General features: G+C 39.6%; 1 protein-coding gene across 1 annotated transcript in view; it reads left to right on the top strand.

Moving 5' to 3' along the window:
• Nucleotides 1–27,577, top strand: part of LOC127643300 (cyclin-G-associated kinase-like) — a 48,506-nt gene that overhangs the window by 16,250 nt on the left and 4,679 nt on the right. Inside the window, exons 8-27 of the mRNA XM_052125980.1 lie at nucleotides 1,353–1,488; nucleotides 1,580–1,692; nucleotides 3,702–3,777; nucleotides 6,198–6,318; nucleotides 8,691–8,740; nucleotides 10,632–10,780; nucleotides 11,676–11,798; nucleotides 11,950–12,083; nucleotides 12,835–13,029; nucleotides 13,133–13,250; nucleotides 14,245–14,324; nucleotides 14,509–14,702; nucleotides 16,220–16,381; nucleotides 17,400–17,816; nucleotides 18,324–18,461; nucleotides 19,165–19,305; nucleotides 20,606–20,692; nucleotides 20,830–21,012; nucleotides 25,874–26,022; nucleotides 26,702–26,878. Coding sequence (XP_051981940.1) covers nucleotides 1,353–1,488; nucleotides 1,580–1,692; nucleotides 3,702–3,777; nucleotides 6,198–6,318; nucleotides 8,691–8,740; nucleotides 10,632–10,780; nucleotides 11,676–11,798; nucleotides 11,950–12,083; nucleotides 12,835–13,029; nucleotides 13,133–13,250; nucleotides 14,245–14,324; nucleotides 14,509–14,702; nucleotides 16,220–16,381; nucleotides 17,400–17,816; nucleotides 18,324–18,461; nucleotides 19,165–19,305; nucleotides 20,606–20,692; nucleotides 20,830–21,012; nucleotides 25,874–26,022; nucleotides 26,702–26,878 — 2,943 coding nt within the window. The remainder of the gene's footprint in view (nucleotides 1–1,352; nucleotides 1,489–1,579; nucleotides 1,693–3,701; nucleotides 3,778–6,197; nucleotides 6,319–8,690; nucleotides 8,741–10,631; nucleotides 10,781–11,675; nucleotides 11,799–11,949; nucleotides 12,084–12,834; nucleotides 13,030–13,132; nucleotides 13,251–14,244; nucleotides 14,325–14,508; nucleotides 14,703–16,219; nucleotides 16,382–17,399; nucleotides 17,817–18,323; nucleotides 18,462–19,164; nucleotides 19,306–20,605; nucleotides 20,693–20,829; nucleotides 21,013–25,873; nucleotides 26,023–26,701; nucleotides 26,879–27,577) is intronic.

The following is a 27,577-nucleotide window of genomic DNA, read 5'->3' as shown; positions in this document are numbered from 1 at the left end:
CAGAATGCATTTAACATGAAGCTAAAAGTAATCCATATATTTCCGGTGGTTTAATCCATGTCTTCAGAAGAGACATGATGGTGTGTGTGTGAAAACGATATATTTAAATCCTTTGTTAGTATAAATCTCCGCCTTTGACCAGCCCCGACAAGTAGGTGGCATTATGCAGGAAAATGTGAATCAAGGAAAAAGGCAAAATCAAAAGTAACAGTCAGTATCTGGTGTGGCCATCAGCTGCATTACATTTATTACATTTATGCATTTGGCAGAAGCTTTTATCCAAAGCGACTTACAGTGCACTTATTACAGGGATAATCCCCCCGGAGCAACCTGGAGTTAAGTGCCTTGCTCAAGGGCACAATGGTGGTGGTTGTGGGGATAAAACCAGTGACCTTCTGATTAACAGTTTAGTGCTTTAGCTCACTACACTACCACTCCATGTGCATTAAGTACTGCAGTGCATCTCTTCCTCATGGACTGCACCAAATTTGCCAGTTTTTGCTGTGAGATGTTACCCCACACTTCCAACAAGGCACTTGCAAGTTCCCGAATATTTCTGGGGGGAATTGTGCTGCCTTTATATGCTTTTTGGAGCTTCAAAGTTCTGTCCACCATTCACTTGCATTTAATGGACCAACAGAGCTGAGATATTCTTCTAAAAATCTTTATTTGTGTTCTGCAGAAAAAGAAAGTCATTCATATTTGGGATGGCCTGAGCATATGTTGTCGTTTTAATTCGATAGCTTTAATAATAGCAGTAAATAATAGTCAGTTTGAAAGTTATCTTTACCCAAATTCCTTACACCAACCGTGACTGCAATGGACAAGTGGCAAGGCAATTTTATTTTGGTCACAGTTTTTGTCACAATTCACTGAATGAGGTGCCATAGTGGGCTAAAGCACATAACTGTTAATCAGAAGGTTGCTGGTTTGATCCCCACGGCCACCACCATTGTGTCCTTGAGCAAGGCTCTTAACTCCAGGTTGCTCCGGGGGGATTGTCCCTGTAATAAGTGCACTGTAAGTCGCTTCGGATAAAAGCGTCTGCCAAATGCATAAATGTAAATGTTAATAGCTCCACCCACAATGAAATCTTATTGGTTCAAAATCATCCGTATTTAAATTAGCTCAATTTTCAACATCAATTATGTTCTGATTGGTGGATTTTTTTTTTTTCACTTCCTGCAGTCTTTTGCTGTCAATGAGGACAGAAAATGTACTTTAGGCTGTTAAAATGTCATGAAGCACACAGTTAGGACAGTGTAACTGCTGTTGGGTTTTCTTCTGTTTGCGATGATTTTTTTACTAGGTTATTAAAGGGTTGGCGTCATTATTTTGCTTTGATCCTCTAGGCTCTGGGCTGCATATTGTACCTGCTCTGTTTTAAGCAGCACCCGTTTGAAGAGGGAGCAAAACTCCAGATTGTCAATGGCAAATATAATATTCCTCAAAATGACACCAAGTACACAGTCTTTCACCAGCTCATCCGTAAGTGTCCTACCAAACATTTGCTTCTACTGTTGTTGTGCTCCTCTCTAAATTCAACTACATGTGCCAGATGTCATGTATGTTGTTCCAGGGTCGATGTTGAAAATCAACCCAGAGGAGCGGCTGTCAATCAACGAGCTGGTCAGCCAACTTCAGGAGATTGCAGCAGCCAGAAACGTCAACCCCAAATCACCCATTACTGAGGTACAGCCAGTCTAACAGAAAATCCATGCTCTATCCACTCTTATGAATTGTTCATAAATCATTCAAATATTTTAGCCTGTGATGCAGGACTTTGGTTTATAGCACACACACACAAAAACAAAAAAAATGTATATTTAAATATTTGTTTTGTGATTAATTTCATACATGGGCACATTTTATATTTGTCTGCAAAAGTAATATCAAGGATTTAAAGGGATAGTTCACACAATACTGAAAATGAATTCAGCATTTAATCACCTTCATGCCATCCCAGATGTGTATGACTTTCTTTCTTCTGCAGAACACCATCAAAGATTTGTAGAAGATTGTTTCAGTTCTTTAGTTCCATTCAATGCAAGGGAATGGTGACCAGAAATTATAAGCTCCAAAAAGCACATAAAAGCATAAAAGAAGTCCTTAATACTCAAGTGGTTAAATCCATATCTTTTGCAGCGATATGATTGGTGTTTGTGAGAAACAGATCAATATTTCAATCCTTTTTTTTCACTTTGTGATTTGCATTCTGCATGCATATCGCCACCTAGTGGCCAGGGCTGGCCAAAGGTTGAGATTTATAGTAAATAAGGACTTTAGTATTGATATGTCTCACAGGCACAAATTATATAACTTCTGAAGACATGGATTAAACCACTGGATTCTTATGGGTTACTTTTATGCTGCCTTTATTTTCTTTTTTGAGTTTCAGATTTCTGGCCAACATTCACTTTCATTGTGAGGACCTACAGAGCTGATATACTCTTCTAAAAATCTTCATTTGTGTTCTGCAGAAAAAAGAAAGTCATACACATCTTGAATGGCATGAGGGTAAATGATGAGAGAACTATTCCTTCAAGCATTAGCCCTTTAGATCAATGCTTTGAATATCATGAAAAATATAATTTCAGCTAGGTGTGTCCAAACATTGACTTGTAGTGAAGTTTGGCAATAAACTGGCCACACTGCTCAGCACTTTCAGCATTGGCCGTTAAAAATCCTATTTTTGTCATCCACTTTTATCAATTTGCCCTGATGATGATAGTAATATCTGCTTCAGAACTGATTGGCTGACTGCTTTTGCTTGAACTAGGCTTTATTCTTGCACACTTTCTCTCTCACAAACACGCATACCCACACCGAGACAAGCAGAGTCCCACATACTGATTGCAACTCTCAGAAGAGCCATTTAGAGAAGTCGTTGTCTCTTCCTCTCTTCATGACCTGCCAGAGACAAAGGGCCGTCTCATCCCGCTCTCTCTCTCTCTCTCTCTCTCTCTTTCTCTGTGACCTAATGGCCACTGATCTCACTGCATAAGGACAAAAAAAAGCATGAAAGCCTCGTAAACAAGATGGAGAAAAAATTGACGTTTAGAGCTTTATCAGTCTATTTGATTAAAGGACAAATTCGACGAACGGATCATCTGATAGTACTGTTATTTGGATTATTAATTGTGCATGTGCAGGAATTTCTGCTAAAATGCATCTGATTTTGCTGCTGTGATTTTGACTAAATATGCTGTTAAAGTACTATTTTCTAGGTTTTTAAATACGTTTTCTCTATTTGTTATCTTTGAGACTCAAAAATGTAACTTTTCATTTTTATTTCAGTTAAGGAAAATGTTGTTTCGTTTAGTTTTCGTTCAAGTATTCATAAGCTATAAATACACTGAGTGTGTGTGGTGCTCTAGTCAACGTTGTTGCTGCATTGCTGCCAGGCTCTTGTGTGCACACATGGTGTAGAAGGCAGCTTTAGACTCATCTGATCTGGGTTAAGAAGGGGATTCACTCTGGATTAAAGTGATTTCCACCATCAGCCAGAAGGAGAGAGAGACCGAGCCTGCAGTGTTTGAGTCGTCTTGATGTTCTGCTTTCACTGACTTCAGCCATTGAGTCTTTTCTTCGGCTTTCTTCCTACTTCTGATCTTAATGTGTAACGTAGTGTTGTCCTGATGAGTCTGTTAAGTCCATTCTACTGTCTGAGGTCTGTGCATGATGGCTATGCATCTCTACAGCTGCTGGAGCAGAATGGAGGCTTTGGAAACAACAGCGCACAGCTTCCCTCGCAGATCAACAACATACACAACGCTGGTGAGTACTGCAGTACACCGCTTTAACTTTGTGATCTAACGTTTAAGCATGCTGTTTGTTAGCATGCAAATTTGTGTGTTTAAAAATGGTTTGTGCAAAGTTTATATGAATTATTCATTATTACATTTAAATTCTTACATTACATTTACATAAATATTACATTGTATTTGGAAAAAACTTGAGCAATTGAAGGTGGATGCTGCAGAAAGCTTTGCTTATTTGTTGTCGTATGCCCAGCTGGTCGTTAAAAGTGGCTCCATTTTGTAGTGAATTATTAGACATCCTGCGTAATTCATACTACTGATTCTCCGGAGAAATATCGTACTGTCTGATGATCATAATGAGTAAAGATGATCAATATCGCCCTGCAGAAACACTGACAGCGCATTAATAGTGCTGTTGTTTACGTGTGTTCAGTTTAAGCTTATTTTTCTTTGTTTCCTGATGCCATTTTGTAAGATCTCACCTCTCTAATATGCATAAAATAATGGGACTAGCTCATTTGGTTTTAACCTGTATGTGTGTGGTTGCTAATACGCCCCAATTTACAGTCAATAATTCGATACGGTACACAGAACAGTAAAACCGGGCAGTTGCCAGGGCATTGCTATGCCGTTTCTAAGGTGTTCTGAGTGGTTTTTAACATGTTGCTATGCAGTTGCCACTGTGTTCTGGGTGGTTCTTGGTTGTTATTTACTAGCCTTGGTCTCGTTGTTTAGAAAAGTTGCACACCTTGGTATCTTGGTATATGTATAGTTCACATATCCGAACTTGAGATGGCACTTGCCTTGGCACTAATTAAAGGGAACATGCGGAATATACATAGTCATTTACGCCATATACACAAGGTATTTCCTGCACAGATGCATTTTTAAATTGCACATAGATTTAAACCACTAAATAGCTCTTAATGCAGTCCATTATTATGGTCAGGAAGTGGTCGGTTTTTAGAGCTCCAGCTTTTACTGTTATGACAGGTGCTTCGTTTGAGAGATTCTCATCAAAGGGTGTTTCAAACTTTATAGAGAGAGACACAGGGTACCGCTGCAGCAGTCATGTATTATACTGATGCAATGTGGGTTACTTCTCATTGACATTGCTTTTATACTGGGTAAATACTAAGCAAAGCTGATGATATTTTCGAAACCTAACCCCACCCCCTTTATTTTTTGTAACAATGTTTAATATCTTTATTAAGCCATTTTCCACTTCGGGACTGTTGGGTCCTTCACACAGTGTAGCTAATCAAGTTTTATATTCTTGCGGGGATATTTGAATCCTCAATGTGTGAAAACCCTGGAACACAAAATCACACACACTTTGTTTAAATGTGTTTTTCAAGAAGGCTTCAATTTCATCTGGAGATTCTTCACCTGACAGACAGTGTTTAAACACATTCACACACACAAATGAAAGTGCATATACATATTGATATACATTCATGACTGCTTACACCTCAAGACTTAAAGGGATAGTTCACACCCAAAAATGAAAATTCTTTCCTCATTTACTCACCCCATTTACGTCAGAGATGTGTATTACTTTTTTCTTCTGCTGAACACAAATTACGATTTTTAGAAGAATATATCAGCTCTGTTGGTCCATACAATGCAAGTGAATGTTGGCGAGAACTTAAGCTCAATAAAGAATATAAAGGCAGCATAAAAGTAATCCACATGACTCCCTTTGTTTAATCCACATCCTTTGAAGCGATATAATAGGTGTGGGTGAGAAACGAGTCAATATTTAAGTCCTTTTTTACTATAAATGCTCTAGTGCCCAGTAGGTGGTGATATGCACAAAGAATGTGAATTGCCAAAAACAAAAGAATGAGAAAGTGAATATGGAGATTTATAGTGCAAAAGGGCTTAAATATTGATTCTGTTTTAACTGGGAAGCTAGTTATTTGACATGGTGTACAAGGTAACATTACTGGACAGACACAATATTAACCAACTATAAGCTAATAGGCATTACATACCTAGCGTAGTGGTACTTTAACCCTCAACCTACCATCATGCTGTTATAAAACCATACACAAACATCACAATGCCCTGGTCACACCCCTACCCACATATTTACCCCCGGGGGAAGGGTTTCTCTTAACCTGAGGTAAGAGTATTTGCCCTCTGTTCACTATCTGCTGAGTTTACTCTGATTTTCTTGACTAAAAGTGATGATACCACTCACACAACTGCACAAAATCCCAGATTCTGCGCTTACAGTCTCAATTTTAGTTTGTTAAATAGTCTCATGGTTTTGAATAGTTCTGTGAAGAAAAACAGCACGATTACTGCAAAGACCATCTGATACATATTACCCACAAAAATGCATCTAAAGAGCCATGCGATTCATTAAAACAATTATCTTGTTATGGCACTCATCATGCAGAACACTGATGTCTGGATATGTGTGACTAGGTGTGTATGATGCAGACCAGGGCATGGGTGGAGGTCTCCTGGACATTTTGAAAGGAGGAACCGAAAGATTCCTCACCAATATCAAAGACACCTCTTCAAAAGTCATCCAGTCCGTGGCCAGGTGAGACACACATGCACTCTTCTTACCCCTGCAGCTTTTCATTTTAACTAGCGAAAATGCCTGGTTGAGTTGTGTTCTTGTCATGATTTATCATTTTCCGCTGAGCCATTTGTTAGATTGTAGGGGATAGTTCACCCAAAAATAAAAAAATTCTCATTTACCCACCCTCATGCATCCCAGATGTGCATGACTTTCTTTCTTCAGCAGAACACACATTTTTAGAAGAATATGTCAGCTCTGTAGGTCCATACAATGCAAGTGAATGGTGATCAGACATTTGTAGCTCCAAAAATCACATAAAGGAAACATAAATGTAATTCACATGACTCCAGTGTTTAAGTTCATATCTTCAGAAGCGTTATATACAGTTGAACGTCAAATTTACATACACTTAGGTTAAGGTCATTAAAATTCATTTTTTTAAGCACTCCACAAATTTCATATAGGCAACTAATAGTTTTGGCATGTCCTCAGAAAAATAATTGTGGAGCTCCATAAGATTGGTTCATCCTTGGGAGCAATTTCCAAACTCCTGAAGATACCATGTTCATCTGTTTAACAATAGTATGCAAGTATAAACACCATGGGACTAAGCAGCCATCATACCACTAAGGAAGGAGACTCATTCTGTCATCTAGATATTAATGTAGTTTGGTGCGAAATGTGCAGATCAATCCCAGAACAACAGCAAAGGATCTTGTAAAGATGCTGAAGGAAACCGGTAGACAAGTATCTATATCCACAGTAAAACAAGTCCAATATTGACATAACCTGAAAGGTTGCTCTGCAAGGAAGAAGCCACTGCTCCAAAACCACCATAAAGAAGCCAGACTACAGTTTGCAAGTGCACATGGAGACAAAGTTCTTACATTTTGGAGAAATTACCTCTGGTTTGATGAAACCAAAATGTAATTGTTTGGCCATATTGACCATTGTTATGTTTTGAGGAAAAAGGGTGTGGCTTGCAAGCCGAAGAACACCATCCCAACATTGAAGCATGGGGCTGGCAGCTTCATGTTGTGGGGGTGCTTTGCTGCAGGAGGGACTGGTGCAAGGAAAATTATGTGGATATATTGAAGCAACATCTCAAGACATTAGCCAGGAAGTTAAAACTCACCCACACCTATTAATAGTTAAACGCCTATAAGTTTGACACCTAAAGCAATGAATGTCCTCATTTGTCTCTAGTTCACGTGATTGAGTTTATAAAGAGATTACTGACCAATCATGATTCTGTTTATGATACACCCTGACCTACAAGATCTGAAATTCCCTTCCACAGCCCCTGCCATAACATGTTTGCGTTTTGGTATCATGTTTTATAATTATTCCCCTTACATCTCCACTGGCCTGTCATGTTTTTTTTTCTCTAAGTTGGCCCATAGATTGTTTTATTTCTTATTTTTATTTATTGTCTTATTTGTTAATTTTGTTCCTGAATCACATGTCTTGGTCCTAAATCACCAACCCATTGCAGCTCCAGGTAACTATGGGAACACACCAGTGTGTCTTCATTACGTGTGTGTGTGTGTGTGTGTGTGTGTGTGTGTGTGTGTGTGTGTGTGTGTTAAGATTTTGTGTGAACTTCATTCAACCCTCATGGCTTTCTCATGTTGTGTGGATCCATATCCGCAGCCTGCCACCATCAACACACCGCGTTACCCTGATCAATAGTTTATGTTGAAATTAGAAGTTAAACTTAGAATTAGATGCTTGCCTAATAAATTCATTTGTGTGAATCCTGCATGTCTGTCTTTAAATGGATAGTTCATCCAGACCTGACAATTCTCTGGTCATTTACTCACCCTTATCATGTTGTTCCAAATCTTTATGACTTTCTTTCACCTGTGGAACGCGTGTGTGCAATATGTATTAGTCTTTGGAAGCCACATCATAGCTTTGTGTGAGGAACAGACTAAAGGTGACTTAATTATGACAGATTTGAAATGTTTAGGTGAACTGTCTCTTTAAATGTAGTTTTTGCCCTGTTACCCAGATATCTGTGTAGTATAGAGTTTGTTGACTTGTTCAGGTTTGTATAAAACAGTATCGTTGTGTTTCTTCTGTCGAAGTTTACACCGTGTCATAACCAAATATGATGCAATCTTTTCCTTGTTAATCCGAATTGTTTTAATCTGAATTGAAGCCAGTGTGTCTCAGTTGCCAGTTCAGAACAACTTCATTTTGGCCGGGGGTGTCACACCTACTGATTGTTGTGCCGAGTGCTCTCTTTCGGACAGACAATTTGCTTGTCGCTGGAATCTTATCGCATCACGTCTGGTCAGGACACGGTGTTGGCCTGTTATACAGATGTTGTGTTTTTTGTGTTGCTTTTGTCTAGTTTGCACATTTAAATATGTGTCTTTTCTCAGTTATGCTAAAGGAGATCTGGACCTGTCCTACATCACTTCCAGACTGGCAGGTGTGAGCTCTGAACTCTCATGTTTTGAATACTGCATTGAAATTGATATACTGAAAATGGGTCAAGACTTGCATTTTGCATGAAATACAGTGAGGAAAATAAGTATTTGAACACCCTGCTATTTTGCAAGTTCTCCCACTTGGAAATCATGGAGGGGTCTGAAATTGTCATCGTAGGTGCATGTCCACTGTGAGAGACATAATCTAAAAAAAAAAATCCAGAAATCACAATATATGATTTTTTTACTATTTATTTGTATGATACAGCTGCAAATAAGTATTTGAACACCTGTCTATCAGCTAGAATTCTGACCCTCAAAGACCTGTTAGTCTGCCTTTAAAATGTCCACCTCCACTCCATTTATTATCCTTATTTATTATAATTAGATGCACCTGTTTGAGGTCGTTAGATGCAAAAAGACACCTGTCCACCCCATACAATCAGTAAGAATCCAACTACTAACATGGCCAAGACCAAAGAGCTGTCCAAAGACACTAGAGACAAAATTGCACACCTCCACAAGGCTGGAAAGGGCTACGGGGAAATTGCCAAGCAGCTTGGTGAAAAAAGGTCCACTGTTGGAGCAATCATTAGAAAATGGAAGAAGCTAAACATGACTGTCAATCTCCCTCGGACTGGGGCTCCATGCAAGATCTCACCTCGTGGGGTCTCAATGATCCTAAGAAAGGTGAGAAATCAGCCCAGAACTACACGGGAGGAGCTGGTCAATGACCTGAAAAGAGCTGGGACCACCGTTTCCAAGGTTACTGTTGGTAATTCACTAAGACGTCATGGTTTGAAATCATGCATGGAACGGAAGGTTCCCCTGCTTAAACCAGCACATGTCAAGGCCCGTCTTAAGTTTGCCAATGACCATTTGGATGATCCAGAGGAGTCATGGGAGAAAGTCATGTGGTCAGATGAGACCAAAATAGAACTTTTTGGTCATAATTCCACTAACCGTGTTTGGAGGAAGAAGAATGATGAGTACCATCCCAAGAACACCATCCCTACTGTGAAGCATGGGGGTGGTAGCATCATGCTTTGGGGGTGTTTTTCTGCACATGGGACAGGGCTGACTGCACTGTATTAAGGAGAGGATGACCGGGACCATGTATTGCGAGATTTTGGGGAACAACCTCCTTCCCTCAGTTAGAGCATTGAAGATGGGTCGAGGCTGGGTCTTCCAACATGACAATGACCCGAAGCACACAGCCAGGATAACCAAGGAGTGGCTCTGTAAGAAGCATATCAAGGTTCTGGCGTGGCCTAGCCAGTCTCCAGACCTAAACCCAATAGAGAATCTTTGGAAGGAGCTCAAACTCCGTGTTTCTCAGCGACAGCCCAGAAACCTGACTGATCTAGAGAAGATCTGTGTGGAGGAGTGGGCCAAAATCCCTCCTGCAGTGTGTGCAAACCTGGTGAAAAACTACAGGAAACGTTTGACCTCTGTAATTGCAAACAAAGGCTACTGTACCAAATATTAACATTGATTTTCTCAGGTGTTCAAATATTTATTTGCAGTTGTATCATACAAATAAATAGTTAAAAAATCATACATTGTGATTTCTGGATTTTTTTTTTAGATTATGTCTCTCACAGTGGACATGCACCTACGATGACAATTTCAGACCCCTCCATGATTTCTAAGTGGGAGAACTTGCAAAATAGCAGGGTGTTCAAATACTTATTTTCCTCACTGTATAAATACACTGTAATACATTGCATTGCTTAATATACAGTAATTATCATTAGATCAGTTTTAATCGATTATTAAATTCTGTAATTGAGACATTATATTTTTAGATCATTGTGTTGATGGATTTTTACACTCCTATTTTGTGACTTATGCCGGTAAATTATTTTTATTTTTGTACGTGTGTGTTTGTAGTCATGTCATTTCCAGCTGAAGGGGTGGAATCTGCAATCAAGAATAACATTGAGGATGTGCGCTTGTTCCTGGACTCTCGTCATGCGGGTCATTATGCCATTTACAATCTCTCCAAACGCTCCTACAGACCAGCCAGATTTCACAACAGGGTGAGGGCTGATGTCTTAGTGTTTCATGCTACCTCACATCTCAAAAAGACCTTAAGTAGATCTTAGTCTCTTCGAATAGACACCATATTTGATTCAAAGTAATAGTTCATCCAAAAATGAAAATTCTCTCATCATTTACTCACCCCAGATGTCATTGACTTTCTTTCTTCTGCTGAACATAAATATTATTTAGAAGAATATTTCAGCTCTGTTGGTCCATTCAATGCAAGTCAACAGGATCAAAACTGAAGTTCCAAAAAGCACACAAAGGCAGCATAAAAGTAATCCATATGACTCCAGTGGTTTAATCCATTTCTTCAGATGCAATATGATAGGTATGGGTGAGAAACATACATTTATAATAAATCTCCCCTTTCAAACAGCCCTCCTAAGGACTTTTCTCTCCTAAGAGGTGTACTTTCGTTTTTGGCGATTCGCATTCTTTGGTCATATCGCCACCTACTGGGAAGGGAGGTGAATTTATAGTAAAAATTGACTTTAGTATTGGTCTGTTTCTCATGGAACATGGATTTAACCACCTGAAGTCCTATGGATTACATTTATGCTGCCTTTGTTCTTTTTGGAGCCTCTTGACTTGGAGACGTTGACCGGACCTATAGAGCTGAGATATTCTTCTAAAAAGCTTTATGTAAACAGAAGAAAGTCAAAGGCATCTGGAAAGGCATAAGGGTGAGTAAATGAAGAATTTCTATTTTTGGGTGAACTATATCTTTAATATGAACAAAAACAATAATTTAATTCTGAAGGAGAATTCTATTGCATTCAACCCACGAAATGCTGTAAACAGTAAAAATATAGCAACATTTCCAGTGGACAAAAAGACACATTCTCCATATTTTCATCATCTGAATGACTGAAATGATTTTGTGTGTAGGTGTCAGAGTGTGGTTGGCAGCCCAGACGAGCTCCCACTCTGAGGAACTTGTACAATATATGTAAGAACATGCACCAGTGGCTAAAGCAAGACCAGAGGAACATCTGCATCATACATTGCCTGGTGAGTGACAACACCTTCTCACAAACACAAAAGCCCATCTACCAAAATGTGGATGACACAATGTCAGTGTCTGAGTGCATCTACTGGTTCTGCATGTTAGTCGATCGTTAGTTTAGTCGATCCTTTTCATAATGTGCTGTTTTGTGTGTAGGATGGTCGGGCTGCATCGGCTGTGATGGTCTGTTCGTTCCTCTGTTTCTGTCGACTGTTCTCCACAGCCGAGGCAGCAGTTTATATGTTCAGTATGAAAAGATGCCCTCCTGGTATCTCACCATCACACAAACGGTAACAACTTATTGTATCTTTTTCTCACTCTTCCTTCGTAAACCAAAAAAAAACACATTTCACTATCTTTGAATTAATGGGATAGTTCCCCCAAAAATGAGTCACTCATGACGTTCCAAACCCATATGAATGACTTTCTTGCATAAAACACAACAACAGATTTTAAGCAAAATGTTAGCCTCAATCACCATTCACTTTCATTGATGGAAAGCATGACAATGAAAGTGAGCAGGAACACACTGCAAAGACAAATTGTTTTTAAAGATAAAGCGTCACTTTTTCGATGTCAAAATATGTTATATTTTCCAGGTTTATTGTTCATTGACAACTATAAGTAAGCCATTTGTGGGTTTACCACCCCCAAAAGTGTAATCACGGAGCCTCCTAGACACTATCAAAACACTGATGTTTATATTTTGAGCGGCCCGCTCAGCTTCACCCATTCCTTTGTAGCTCAGCGCATGCATTTGGGGCATGGTTACTTGTTGTAAACTGCTCAACTGGGAGAATATGAATGTCCATGGCAGACGTGTTACAGAGGAAATTAAACTTCACTTTATATATATATATATATATATATATATACTTGTGAAAAACAGAGTTTAAATGTATATGTCTAAGGTGTATGTAAACTTCTGTATAGAAGTGTCGAATTTTTATAAATGTTTATTGTTTCAATGTACTGTATGTAAGAACTGTATATTATGTAATCATGTGTATATGTGATTAATTGATGACTGGTGTTTTGTAGGTATATTGAATATATGTGTGACATGATGGCAGAAGAGCCCTTAATCCCACACAGCAAACCCATAACCATCCACTCCATCGTGATGACACCTGTGCCACTCTTTAATAAGCTGCGCAACGTCTGCCGGCCGTTCTGTGAGGTTTATGTTGGTGAAGAGCGCATCACCACCACCTCACAGGAGTACGACAGAATGAAGTATGTCAATTCCACCATATGAAATGTAAATTCTGATGGAAATTTGGTTGTATGTGTCCAGTGTCTGTATTGGTGACTGACATTGCTTCTCTGATTTCTGCAGAGATTTTAAGATGGAGGACGGGCGAGCAGAGATTCCTCTGAATATAACCGTACAGGGAGACGTTTTAATCATAATTTATCACGCCCGCTCCACGCTGGGTGGACGCCTGCAGGCCAAGGTAAGACACTTATTCTGTTTTAGAAGTTTTATTATTTTCTGTTCCACTTAGTTTTGTTGTATAAAGAATTTTCTAGGCTGTAGAGTTGGGGTACTCGAGTTCGGACTCGAGTCTGAGTCACGAGTCCAATTTTAAAGGACATTTTTACACTGACTTGACTCGTACTCGAGCATTTAGGACTCTGGATTTTTTTCAGAGTTCAGCCAAGTTCACGGCATTTGTGATGCAATGACAAGCAAACAAATAACATAACATAGGGTGATGATACATCCTCTTTTTCAGACCTGTAAATATCAATGTAAAATGTGCCAGATTTAGCCAAGATGGCCAATTTTCATCTGTAGTCCCTTTATGTAGTCCCCACATACTTGTAGCGCAACCTCTGTGTGTTACCTGTAAAGCTGGCACTTGCGTTTCAAAGGCAAAAAAGTCTGAATACAATGAAGAACACAAGTGAGGTGAGAAGTCTCTATTCACCCATTATCCATACTAAATATAATGTGATAATGTTCACGTGATATGAGCGTGAAGCGATCATCTGTGTTCCGCAACTGCTTTCGGTTCCTTCAATAACGTATAGTGTATAGCGAGTAAGGGCAGCCGGTGGACTTTCTGGTTCCCACCTAGGGTAAAATTGTGCCCCCCTAGGAAGTTGATGCCCTACGCTATCTTGTGTCTTCAGAAGACTTTGAGTGAATGAATCATATGGTGTCTCTGTCTTTTTTTGGCGCTCGACAGCACCAGTTTCCATTTACAATTTCATTGTACCAAAAAGAGCAATGTGGACATTTTAATAGATCTTTGCTAGAACTCATGAGAGCTCATGTTTCTGTCCTATGGAAGAAAGTAATACTGGTTTGGAGCAACTTAAGGGTGACTGATTAAAGACAAAATGTACAATTTTGCATGAACTGCTGCTTGAAGCCATGACTGACAGTTATCGGTAGTGCAAGTCAATGTAATTGTAATTGTAAATGCATTGTGGTTTTTGCAGATGGCCTCCATGAAGATGTTTCAGATTCAGTTCCATACAGGGTTTGTGCCCAGAAATGCCTCCACTGTCAAATTTGCAAAGTAAGTATCACTGGCTCAGAGGACATGATAAATTATGTTGGTTTTATAAAGATTTGAACTCTGATCTGCTCTGATCTTAAGATCTGCTCTTTTAAAATCCACTTGATATCACTGATTTCGACTTTTTTGGTCTATTTCGAAGTATTATTGAAATGTTGACTCTGTATCTGTCTGTGTATTGTAGGTATGATCTTGATGCTTGTGACATCCAAGAGAAGTACCCTGACCTCTTCCAGGTGCATCTAAATGTGGAGGTGGAGCCTCAGGATCGCCCTAGCAACAAGACCCTGCCCTGGGAGAAATTTGCCACTAAAGGACTCAATCCCAAGATCCTTTTCTCCAGCCGCGATGAACAGCAGGAGATCCTCACAAAGTTTGGTGAGTTCTTATTGAACAATGCAGGTGTCTCATTATTTTATGAGACACACTTTTTTCGGCTACATTATAAGGGTGAATCTCATGAATACAGTCAAAGCATGGCCGGGTTCAATTTCAAAACTAATAATTATCCTTATGCAGTGGTCTGAATTACTGGAAATTAATTAATTTGTCATAAGGTTTACAAACCCTGTTATTACTGCAGGGCTCCACCATGTTCTACAGTTGGTTTTGAATGTCGGGCTGTTTAATGTGTTTTTTTCCTCCCCTTTTCTCCCCAATTTGGAATTCCCAATATGCTCCAAGTCCTCGTGGTGGCGTAGTGACTCAATCCGGGTGGTGGAGGATGAATCTCAGTTGCCTCCTTGTCTGAGACCGTCAATCTGTGGCTTGTTGAGCGCTTTACCACTGAGACGTAGCACGTGTGGTGTCCCACAGTATTTCCCACGGCATCCACGCACAACTCACCACGCACCTCACCGAGAGCGAGAACCACATTATAGCGACCACGAGGAGGTTAACCCATGTGACTCTACCCTCCCTAGCAACCGAGCCAATTTGGTTGCTTAGGAGACCTGGCTGGAGTCTCACAGCACACCCTTGATTTGACCTCACGACTCCAGGGGTGGTAGTCATCATCAATACTCTCTGAGATACCCATGCCCCCCATTTAATATGGTTTTAAACTACTCACTGAGGGTTTTAATAGAGGCTCGCTCCAAGCTTCACTGGAACCTATTGATCCTAAATATAGATTTAATTATCCATTTACTTTATGTAAAGAATAAATAATTATATCTTTCTTTTTGATTTTGAGGTTAAATAAGACCCAGACATTTTTTCATTAGATTCTCCCAGTAGGAAATAAACATAACACTTCTATAGTATGCTTTAATATGCTTTTCTGACACTACACTCAAAGCCCTTTACATAGTGAACAGGTGGTTTATCCTCGACCACCACCAGTGTGCAGCTTCCACCTGAATGATGCGCCAGTACACTCACCACACGCCAGCTGTTGGTGGAGATGAGAGAGTGGAGTGATACAGACAGTTTATGTACAGAGATTATTAGGAGGCCATGATTGAGAAAGGCCAATGGGGTGAATTTGGCCAGGACACTGTGGTAAAACCCCTACTCTTTTACAAAAAGTGGCCTGGGATTTTTAATGATCACAGAGAGTCAGAACCTCAGTTTAACATCTGACCTCAGTTTAACATCGGTCACTATACTGGGGCATAAGGACCCACACAGACCCCCTGCTGGCTTCACTAACACCTCTTCCAGCTGCAACCTTAGTTTTCCTCAGGAGGTCTCCCATCCAGGTACTAGTCAGACTCAACCCTGTTTAGCTTCAGTGAGCAACCGGTCTAGCACTAATAGAGCAGTGGTATATTTTTTTCTCATGACTTCTAATCTGATATTTTGTCTTTGTCGCACTCTACCTCCTGATTTCTAACTTTTAAATGTTTTGTTCTTTATAAAATATTAATCTCTTACACACTCTGGTTGTTCAGGTAAACCAGAGCTTCCACGTCAGCCTGGTTCTACAGCGTGCTACGCCTCTGATCCACCCCAGCCAGAGCACTCTCCAGAGGGGCCGCAGACAGAGCCAGAGTCCCCTTCTCCTCAAAGCACCGACACTAATGCTAACTTCTTTCAGACACTCGACTGGGAAGGTACGCAGAATCGGTGTACTTTTTTTCATATTTTCTGTGCTAATGGTGGTAGAACTCTTAAGAATGGATTTAAAGGGATAGTTCACCCAAAAATGAAAATCTCTCATCATTTACTCACCCTCATGCCATCCCAGATGTGTATGACTTTTGTTCATCTGCTGAACTCAAATAAAATATTTTTGAAGAATATATTAGCTCTGTTGGTCCATACAATACAAATGAACTGGTGCCAACATTTTGACGCTCCAAAAATCACATATGTCAGCATAAAGGTAATCCATAAGACTTTTAATTAATATCTTCAGAAGTGATATGATAGGTGTGGGTGAGAAACAGATCAATATTTAAATAAAGCATTTTTTTTTAACTATAAATTCTCCTCCCTGCTCAGTAAATCTCCACTTTCACATTCTTTTTGTGTTTTTGGTGATTCACATTCTTCATGCATATTGCCCCTTACTGGTCAGGGAGAAGAATAAATAAAAAAAAGACTTTAATATTAATCTTTTTCTCACCCACACCTATCATCACTTCTGAAGATATGGATTACGTTTATAATGCCTTTGTGATTTTTGTAGCGTCAAAATGTTGGCTCCCAACAGAATGTATGGACCAACAGAGCTAATATATTCTTCAAAAAAATCATAATTTGTGTTCTGCAGAAAAAAGAAACTCCAAACATCTAGGATGACATGAGGGTGAGTACATGATGAGAGAATTAAGATTTTAGAAATAAACCAAATGGTCAAATGTGTTAAACGAAATAGAGGGTCCGTTACAAAACTGTTTCCTGCCTACATAGGCAGCGTGACCACGATGCCTTAAAATACTAGCCTCTAATGGAAGTTCACTAGGTTTTGGAACAGACCATGTGATGACTATAATCTTATTGGTAGCTGTATTATGAAATTAGGTGCTGGGAATGTGTAGAATTACATTGAAAGTGTGTTTGAACCCAATATTTTACCACAGTTGTTTTATGCACTTAAGGAGTACTGTTTTTGTTGTATAATTATAGATGACAGGAAGCAGTATGATTGCGCTGACAGCCAGTTTGAGGACCAGGATAATTTAAGTGACAGGTCGGAAGAGGAGTCTATGTCTTACTCTGGTCCCATTGATGGGACTCTATCACGTGACACCAGTGAACCTCTATTCGAGGCGGACTTTACAACTACACCACCTGACCCCCAGCCTGACACCGAGGACCTGCTCGGGCTGAATTCTGACCCCTGCCCTCTGGCCGGGACACCTGTGGAGTCGGGTTTGAGAAGTTCCGCCAGTAACAGCGATTTACTGAATGACTTGTTCGCCCCCCCGCCCAGCACTGTACATTCAGCTAGCACAGAAGACCTGTTTGGAGAAGATACGGCAGAAGGTCTGTTCTTCACCAACGTCAACAGTCAACCAGGACCTGCATCAACAGCCAATAAAGGTGCATGGGAGTTTGAATGCAACATTTATTTCCAAAAAAGCAAGCAGGCACTGAATAAAAAATCTCCATAACATTACTGTAATATGGGAAATATGTGATTTAAATTGTGAATTGTTAATCATTAGGACAGGTGTGTTTTTTACTGCCTTTAATGTTTGTGTTTGGAAGGGACGATCGTAATTGTATTACAGCAATGACAACTTTTTGAGAATCATCACTCAAAATAATTGAATTATAAAAAAGTCAAAATCAATATCTAGAGTTACAGAATACGGGCGTTACATTTTAATGGGTTGGGTTGTCTTAATGATGCAAAAATAGGTTTAATTTACTTAATGCAATATATGATTACATTTTATTTTCACTCCAAAAAAATTCCTTTGATTTTGGGGTGAAATAGGACCTTTAATATGTTCTCTGTGAAATTCACCCAAATATGTTAATGATTTACATCTTTAAGCATTTTATGCTTGCGTTAAAATTACTTTCGTTGTTTTCGCTTTCTAGACCTCTTTGACCCGTTTGGAGTGGGCTCGATGTCTTCAGGGTCAGATCTGTTCGGTGACCTGCTTGCCTCGGATGGTGGCAGTAGCGGGTTCAAAGCTCCGCCTCCACCTGCCTCTAACACCAGCCTCTTCAACCTCAGTGAGTTCTGCTCTCACTTACATACACATGAACCATTAGAGCAGGGCTTTTCAAACTGGGATCGAGGGCACGCAGGGGGGTCTAGGGTGTCCTTGAAAATTTTCAGAGAAAGGAAAAGGTTTTTATACATGTAAAATAGTTTAAAAAAAATACTTTTTACAAAATTTGACAGTATTGCATTTTCCGTTTAATCAAAATGTTTCTTTTCAGGTTTAAACATTTAACATTACTCCATTATTGGTTCAAAAATAGATGTGCTATCATGGCACTACAAAGTAGGCTAAATATTTTCCAGATAACAAGGGATGCACCCATTTTCGGCCAATAGGATTTAGAACAAAAATTGCAGATAGCAACAGATCACTGTTATGCTTTGGAATTATGCTTTAAAAATGAAAGAAGAGCTACAGAAGATACAGTATTTTATTGTTCTAACAATAAATCATTTCAGTTTGAAAACCCCTGCAGTATAGTGCCGTACTTTATTAACTCTTAGATAAAATCACTGTATTAGGATTCAACACAAGTTATTGAAGCACAGACAAATGTTTATTGTTAAGTTAATTGTCGACACATTTAAAATATAGTATGATTTTTTTCAATGTTTAAATCATATGAGCTGATTTCATTTAGCTCCATAATCTTCTATATTGTTTTCCAGATAAGTTATGTGTGTCTAAAAATGTTTGCAATGTTTTACTAGATAAGTTGGTGGGTGAGGCCCCTAAGATGACTTCATCAGCGAGTCAGCCCGAACTGTTGGGTGGGTGGGACAGCTGGGCAACAGGAGGAAGCAGCACGACTACTAACATTACCGCCACTGTCAGCAAACCTACCATTAGTGGTAATCAATAAATTAATCATTCAGATACTTTGATCAAAATCTTTCTGTGGGAATTCACAAATGGTGTTTTTTTTTTTTTTTTTTGGTATAAAAAGATAAGTCAAATTTGTGTTTCCTACAGAATTTTACTTACTAAAAAAATATGCCCCAATACAAAACAAAATACTATTTTTTAATAAATTTCAAGGCTTCCTTTTTGTTCATTTAATTACTATTTATTACAAAAAACTCTTTCTCTCATTGTGAATGTTTATCTGTAACTGTCCACAGTCTTTTATTATCTCATCACATTTAATTCAGACTGCAAATTCACAACTCTGGTAAACAATTTATTTTGCCGTGGCACTGTACATTCAGCGGCAGAGTGCAGGAAATTTTAATCAAACAATTCCAAAATGTACTATCCATTCAATTAATAAGATTTCCTTATTAATCAGCCGTCTTAAAGGAATAGTTCATCCAAAAAGGAAAATTCTCTCATCATTTACTCAAGGCTATCTCAGATGTGGATGACTTTCTGTCTTCTGCTGAACACATGCAAAGATTTTTAGAAGAATATCTCTGCTCTATAGGTCCATACAATGTACATGAATGGTGGCTAGAACTTTGAAGCTCCAAAAAGCACATAAAATCAGCATAAAAGTAATATTTTTTTTATTATGCATTCTCGCCCATGTCCAAATCACTAAAAACAAATTATAAGTAACGAAGAATGTGAAAGTGGACATTTAAAAAGGACATAAATATTGATCTGTTTCTCACCCACACCTATTATATCACTTCAGAAGACATTGATTAATCCACTAGAGTGGTATGGATTACTTTTATGCTGCCTTTGTGTTTTTTGTTGCTTCAAAGCTCTGGCCCCCTTTCACTTGCATTGTATGGACCTACAGAGCAGAGATATTCTTCTAAAAATCTTTGTTTGTGTTCAGCAGAAGACAGAAAGTCATACACATCTGGGATGGTCTAAGGGTGAGTAAATGATGAGAGAAGTTTCATTTTTGGGTGAACTATCCCTTTATATATTTCCCAGAAAATGGATCCAAAATATTACCCCATTTAAATTTTTGGTGCAATTTTGCTCTGAGCCCTCCATTAATTAATTGGGTAATTATGTCAAATTCCTTTTTTGAATTTCAAATGCAGTTTTTAATAATACTTAATTAACTCTTAATAATTTTTAAACTGTTCCTTCAACCTGCAAATTGCTACTCAGTAAACCAGTTATAACAGCCTTCTAAAAGTATATATTAAAACATTTATGACTCATTTACTTTTTGTTTGTTTTACTGTTCAGCCTCAGGGGTGTCGTCTTTCACCAAGGCAAAATCGCAAAGTTTTGACCCATTCGCAGACCTCGGCAACCTGGGATCCACACTACCTGGTAAAGAGAGTGTATATGTTTGTGTGGAAATCTTTTATTAGTATTGCAATAGTACAAGGATTATTACTATTGTTTGTGTGTAGGCTCGTCCTATGCTAGTTTCTCTGGCTTTGGTTTTAAAATGGCACCCTCTGCAGGTTGCCCTAAGTCTCCTCGGCCCTCCTCTGGCCCCAGCAAACCCTGGATGCCTCCAAACTCTGCTCCCAAACCACAAACCCAGCCTTCTAAACCCGCCAGCCAACCAGCCAAAGCAAACTATAAGCCCAGCTTCAGTGTGATTGGTGGACGGGAAGAGAGGGGTATAAGGGGGCCCAGCTTTGGTAAGGCTTCCTGAAACCCTCTTAATGCAGTGAAGCAAACAGTAGTTATTGGTGTTTGCTAAGGCAAGCATCACTATTACTATTGCTCATACATTGAAACAAGCTCCTAACCCTTCTGTGTTTGTCAACCTGCATTATTTGTACTACAGACTTGAATAATAACCTCAAATTGTGCCACTTGTTGAGGAGAGTTATGCTATTACTTTTCTAAGCAGTCAAATGTACAGATTTGGCCTTGTGGGCGATAAACGGGTAAATCAATCCATAGACCAGAATATCATAGAGACTTGCAACTTGGACCAGTAAGTAACCACCTAGCAACCACCCTGAACACATTAGCAACCGCATAGCAATGCCCTTACAACCACTCATAACACCCTAGAATAGTAAGGAGGACCACTCATAATTTCTTCAGAAATTGTAAAAATCTAATGGTACTGTATAGAGACTAAAAACTAAATGTTTTTCACAATATTCATTCTGGTTCTGTCGTTCAACAACCCCCATTCTAAATGGTAACTGGATATAATGTATAACTTGACACAGCGACCTAAAAATGCTGTTGATATTGCGAAAGATGGTAATGATTCTAGGGGCCCCACAACAAATTCTAAACTGTATATTTTTAATAGGAAAGGGGCCCAGACTGCCTTGCTATGGCCCTGCCATATCTTGGACAGATTGACTAATTCAATTGTAAACTAGATTACTGTGGACTTTATGCCAATGATTGGCCTGTGTTCAGTAATATGGAAAAAAACAATACAGTATATTGTATTCTAAAGCCACTATTTGTCTTATCAATGCTTTGCTCGTCTGCCAAAATAATGTAATGCATTTTAATAATCTGAATTATTATTTTATAATTTATAGTTATTGAAATATAATTATATATTTCGTATTATATTGATTTAATTGTTATTTGTGGGCCTTTCTCAGTAAATATTTATACATGCGGTTAATTGTGATTAATTCGATTAATCGGCATATCTTGTTCAAATATGCATCTGGACTTGTAAAATAAATGTATAAATAAATGTATAATACAGTAATATAGTATAAGGGGTTAAACATCACCTTATGTGGGCAGAATTATATTTATTTTTTTAAGCCTAGGAGTACCCACAGAGAGCGCATGCACAGACAATGTTCTTCTGGAGCTAATAAACTCCTGAATCGACTTTATAAAGTGTTAATAACCAAAACTGGAGTAAAACAAGGGAGCACACACAAATTACTCTTCACTCTTCAGCCGCAATAAGCCATATGAAACCAAACATTATCACAAGGTAAGGCATAAATAAAAATAACTTTATGGATCATTTAATTTGAATTACAAATCTGCTTCTCAGTCAGAATTCGGAAGCATCAAATCTGTGTAAATGCATCATATCCAAGACCAGATTCTACACATTCTCCACCCCTTGCATGTTTGTTAAATATTTTGGCTATTTTCATGAAGCTTTCAGCTACCAATAAGAGTATAGTACTCTAGGGACTAAAAAAGTTATGTTTTTAATTTGGTTCGTTCTGAGCAAAAACTGTATTTTTTCGTTCCGGTTGTGAAGTTCTGCAGCCTTCTTTGCAAAACATTACCGGTTAGAACAAAATAAAAGAAAGGTTAATAACGTTATTTTAAAAAATTACAGCACTCTGCACTAATGAGCAGATGAAAAACCAATTGCAGTGTTGCCAGATCTTTCAAGAGAAAACAAGCAACCTGGTCTGGAAAAACAAGCCCAAAATAAGCCACTTGCCTCACCATAATAAACTAAAACAAGCAATAATTTTTTTTTTTCTGGTGTGGTGGATTTATCAGCATAGAAATCATAACAAGCAGTTAATTAACAGTTAATTATAATTTTTTTACAGATCTGCTTCTGAGTCAAAACCTGGCAGTATCAACTCTGTATTAATGCATCATATCTAACAATAATTCAATGAAGACTTGGAAACGTCCAATCCATCCATCCATCCATCAATCTTACACCGCTTAACCGAAGTCGGGTTGCGGGGGCAGCAGCTCCAGCAGGGGGCCCCAAATTCCCTATCCCGAGCCACATTAACCAGCTCTGACTGGGGGACCCTGAGGCGTTCCCAGGCCAGTGTGGTGATCTCTCCACCTAGTCCTGGGTCTTCCCCGAGCTGTCCTCCCAGCTGAACGTGCCTGAAACACTTCCCTAGGGAGGCGGCCAGGGGGCATCCTTACCAGATGCCCAAACCACCTCAACTGACTCCTTTCGACGCAAAGGAGCAGCGGCTCTACTCCAAGCTCCTCAAGGATGACTGAGCTCCTCACCCTATCTCTAAGGGAGAAGCCCGCCACCCTCCTGAGGAAGCCCATTTCGGGCGCTTGTACTCGCGACCTAGTTCTTTCGCTCATGACCCAGCCTTCATGACCGTAGGTGAGGGGAGGAACAAAAATTGACCGGTAGATCGAGAGCTTTGCCTTCCGGCTCAGCTCTCTTTTCGTGACAACGGTGCGATAGAGCGAGTGCAATACCGCCCCCGATTCTCCGGCCAACCTCCCGCTCCATTGTCCCCTCACTCGTGAACAAGACCCCGAGGTACTTGAACTCCTTCACTTGGAGCAATACCTCTATCCCTACCCGGAATACGCACTCCATCGGTTTCCTGCTGAGAACCATGGCCAAAGACAGAGAAATTAAATTTTTAATAATTGTATTCTTGTATCTGGATTAACTGTGTATGTACACTCACCTAAAGGAATATTAGGAACACCATACTAATACTGTGTTTGACCCCCTTTCGCCTTCAGAACTGCCTTAATTCTATGTGGCACTGATTCAACAAGGTGCTGAAAGCATTCTTTAGAAATGTTGGCCCATATTGATAGGATAGCATCTTGCAGTTGATGGAGATTTGTGGGATGCACATCCAAGGCACGAAGCTCCCGTTCCATCACATCCCAAAGATGCTCTATTGGGTTGAGATCTGGTCACTGTGGGGGCCATTTTAGTACAGTGAACTCATTGTCATGTTCAAGAAACCAATTTGAAATGATTCAAGCTTTGTGACATGGTGCATTATCCTGCTGGAAGTAGCCATCAGAGGATGGGTACATGGTGGCCATAAAGGGATGGACATGGTCAGAAACAATGCTCAGGTAGGCCGTGGCATTTAAACGATGCCCAATTGGCACTAAGGGGTCTAAAGTGTGCCAAGAAAACATCCCCCACACCATTACACCACCACCACCAGCCTGCACAGTGGTAACAAGGCATGATGGATCCATGTTCTCATTCTGTTTACACCAAATTCTGACTCTACCATCTGAATGTCTCAACAGAAATCGAGACTCATCAGACCAGGCAACATTTTTCCAGTCTACAACTGTCCAATTTTGGTGAGCTCTTGCAAATTGTAGCCTCTTTTTCCTATTTGTAGTGGAGATGAGTGGTACCGGTGGGGTCTTCTGCTGTTGTAGCCCATCCGCCTCAAGGTTGTGCGTGTTGTGGCTTCACAAATGCTTTGCTGCATACCTCGGTTGTAGCGAGTGGTTATTTCAGGCAAAGTTGCTCTTCTATCAGCTTGAATCAGTCGGCCCATTCTCCTCTGACCTCTAGCATCAAGAAGGCATTTTCAGCCCACAGGACTGCTGCATACTGGATGTTTTTCCCTTTTCACACCATTCTTTGTAAACCCTAGAAATGGTTGTGCGTGAAAATCCCAGTAACTGAGCAGATTGTGAAATACTCAGACCGGCCCGTCTGGCACCAACAACCATGCCATGCTCAAAATTGCTTAAATCACCTTTCTTTCCCATTCTGACATTCAGTTTGGAGTTCAGGAGATTGTCTTGACCAGGACCACACCCCTAAATGCATTGAAGCAACTGCCATGTGATTGGTTGATTAGATAATTGCATTAATGAGAAATTGAACAGGTGTTCCTAATAATCCTTTAGGTGAGTGTATATGTAGTATTTATACATAATTCTACAGAATGCAACATCCACAACGGGCAATTAGGCAAAGAAATGTGTGATGCAGCAGTTACCTTCAGGATCAAAGCACATGTTTCATTTATTTCGGGTGACATGAAGTGGTGTAGTTCCAAACATTTACTGTGATAAACCCTTTGTCCTTTAGTTTAATGAAAAAATGATCGGAACAAAATGATCAGGTTATAACCGGTTACCAGCATTTACAAATAAAGTTTTCACTCTGGAACAATTGAAAATCACTTTTGTTCCAGTTTTCGGTTACATTCTGTTAAAACATTTTGTTCGTTTTCAGTTTCCGTTCCTTGAAACTTTTCTAGTCCCTGGTACTATCAACTCCTAGAAACACATTTTACCATGTTAAAATCCCTTCTGCAGATTTGCCTTCAAAATCAGTGCAGAAAATGCAAAAAAGCAGCAGCATCTGGGTCTGAAAATATCTAACAATAATTTTGTGAAGACTTAGAAACAGCTAAGAAATGCACATTTTATATCTAATATTTGTCCTTGTATCTGGATTAACCATGCATGTATATGTAGTAATTGTCATGTTAAAGAGCTTTTAGACAACTGCAGTATATACATAAAAGGCTTCAGCCACAGCATGCAATTAGGCAAAGAAATGTGTGATGCTGCGGTTTCCTTCAGAATCAAAGCACTTGCTTATCATTTTTTCAGGCAACAGGAAGTGGTGTAATACTGAAAATGTACTGTAATTAAACCCTTTGATGTTTGTTTTCATGATAATATTATCCGAACTAAATTAACAGCATATTAACCTGTTACCAGCCTTTAAAAACAAAAGTTTCACTCCGGAACAATTCAAAGGGACTTCGTTCCCATCTTTTGTTCGTTTTCGTTCCTTGAACCATTTTTAGTCCCTGTTCTCTGTCTTAGGTCAAAAGCCTAAAGTGAAGAAGGATGACTTTGAGGATCTCCTCTCCACACAAGGCTTTGGCACAAAACTCGATAAGAAGATGCCCAGAACCATTGCTGAGATGAGGAAGCAGGAGATGTCAAGAGACATGGACCCTCTCAAAATACAGGTACAGGCAGCTTCATGAAACATTGAGGGTGTTGCCCCAAAACATCTAGTGACCTGGCAACCTTTGATTCTGAAAGTTGTTTGCTGGGTTGGCCACAAACTAGAGACACAGTCAGACTAAAAACACAGCTGGTTATGTAGTACTAACAAAGTCATTCATAAAGTTTCCATCCAAGATGCCAATTGAATTTATGCGAAACACCATAATATTGCACAAACAATGTGCAAATAAAGCCGTGTTTTCATCCCATGTGCTCAAAATAACAAAATCATCACTTCCGGAGGAATTGTAGCCAATGTGACTCATTTATTAATAAAATACTCAGGGTTTAAAGCACTCTGACAAAACGAGTTTAAGAACTGGTTTAATGTCTGGGAGCAACAGAACGTCTCACACAGCTCTGGGACCACTGTGTGTGTGTGTGCATTACTCCATCCTAATTACTTCACTGTGCAACTAAATTTTTCAGTTTGTATGCTCTGCAAACTCTTTGCAGGCTTTGGATTTTCTAGAAACCGTTATTTCAGGATGACCAGAGCAACATTTCAGATGCGATGATTGGTCGTCAGGACTTTAAGCTAAACTAGGAACTCGACTTGAAATCTAAAAGTTTTGTCTTTTGGTTTCTCAAGGACATGTGCTGATGATGATGATGATGAAGGTAATGTTTGTTTGTCAGATCTTAGATTGGATCGAGGGTAAAGAGCGGAACATCAGAGCGTTGCTCTCCACACTCCACACGGTCCTGTGGGAGGGAGAGACGCGCTGGAAACCCATCAATATGGCTGATCTGGTCACACCTGACCAGGTAAAGAGGGTCTACAGGAAAGCCGTGCTTGTTGTGCACCCAGACAAGGTATGTGATGTGTTGAAAAAAATGCTCAAACCCAGTTTAAATGAACCCAAATTTAAGCTGCCATTCACCGAAACCTCTGCCTAGTGTCACAAATGAACTTTTCTGAATTGATTTCCAGGGGCATTTTAAATGTATTTATTTATTTTGGTTCAACAACCGCAACCAAACACTTACGAAAACTGGAGATCAGTCTTTCACAACGCTGTGGTGGAATTTTGGCCCACTCTTTGCAGAGCTGCTTTAGTTCAGCCACATTGGAGGTTTTGAGAGCATGTACTGCCCGTTTAAGGTCCTGCCACAGCATCTCAGTCGGGTTCAAGTCAGGAATTTGACTAGGCCACTCAAACTTTAATTTAGCTTCTTTTGAGCCATTCAGAGGTGGACTTACTCCTATTCTTTGGATCATTGTCTTGCTGCATAATCCAGTTCCGCTTGAGCTTCAACTCATGGACTGATGACCGGACATTCTCCTTTAGGATTTTCTGGTAGAGAGCAGAATTCATGTTTCCCACAATTATTCCAAGTCACCCTGGCCCTGAAGCAGCAAAGCATCCCCAAACCATCACACTACCACCACCATGCTTGACCATAGATATTCTTCTTTCTTCTTCTTGTCTCTGCGCAAAGGTTGCCGTGCACTGCAGGTCCTCCAGACTGCCAAAGAGCTTTCTTTGCACCGTGGTCTCCTCCGCCCAGATC

The sequence above is a fragment of the Xyrauchen texanus genome, chromosome 4 (genome assembly GCF_025860055.1).
Source record: "Xyrauchen texanus isolate HMW12.3.18 chromosome 4, RBS_HiC_50CHRs, whole genome shotgun sequence".
Classification (NCBI taxonomy): Eukaryota; Metazoa; Chordata; class Actinopteri; order Cypriniformes; family Catostomidae; genus Xyrauchen; species Xyrauchen texanus.
Note: the sequence above shows the minus strand (reverse complement) of the source record. Positions and strands in the feature narration are given on the sequence as shown.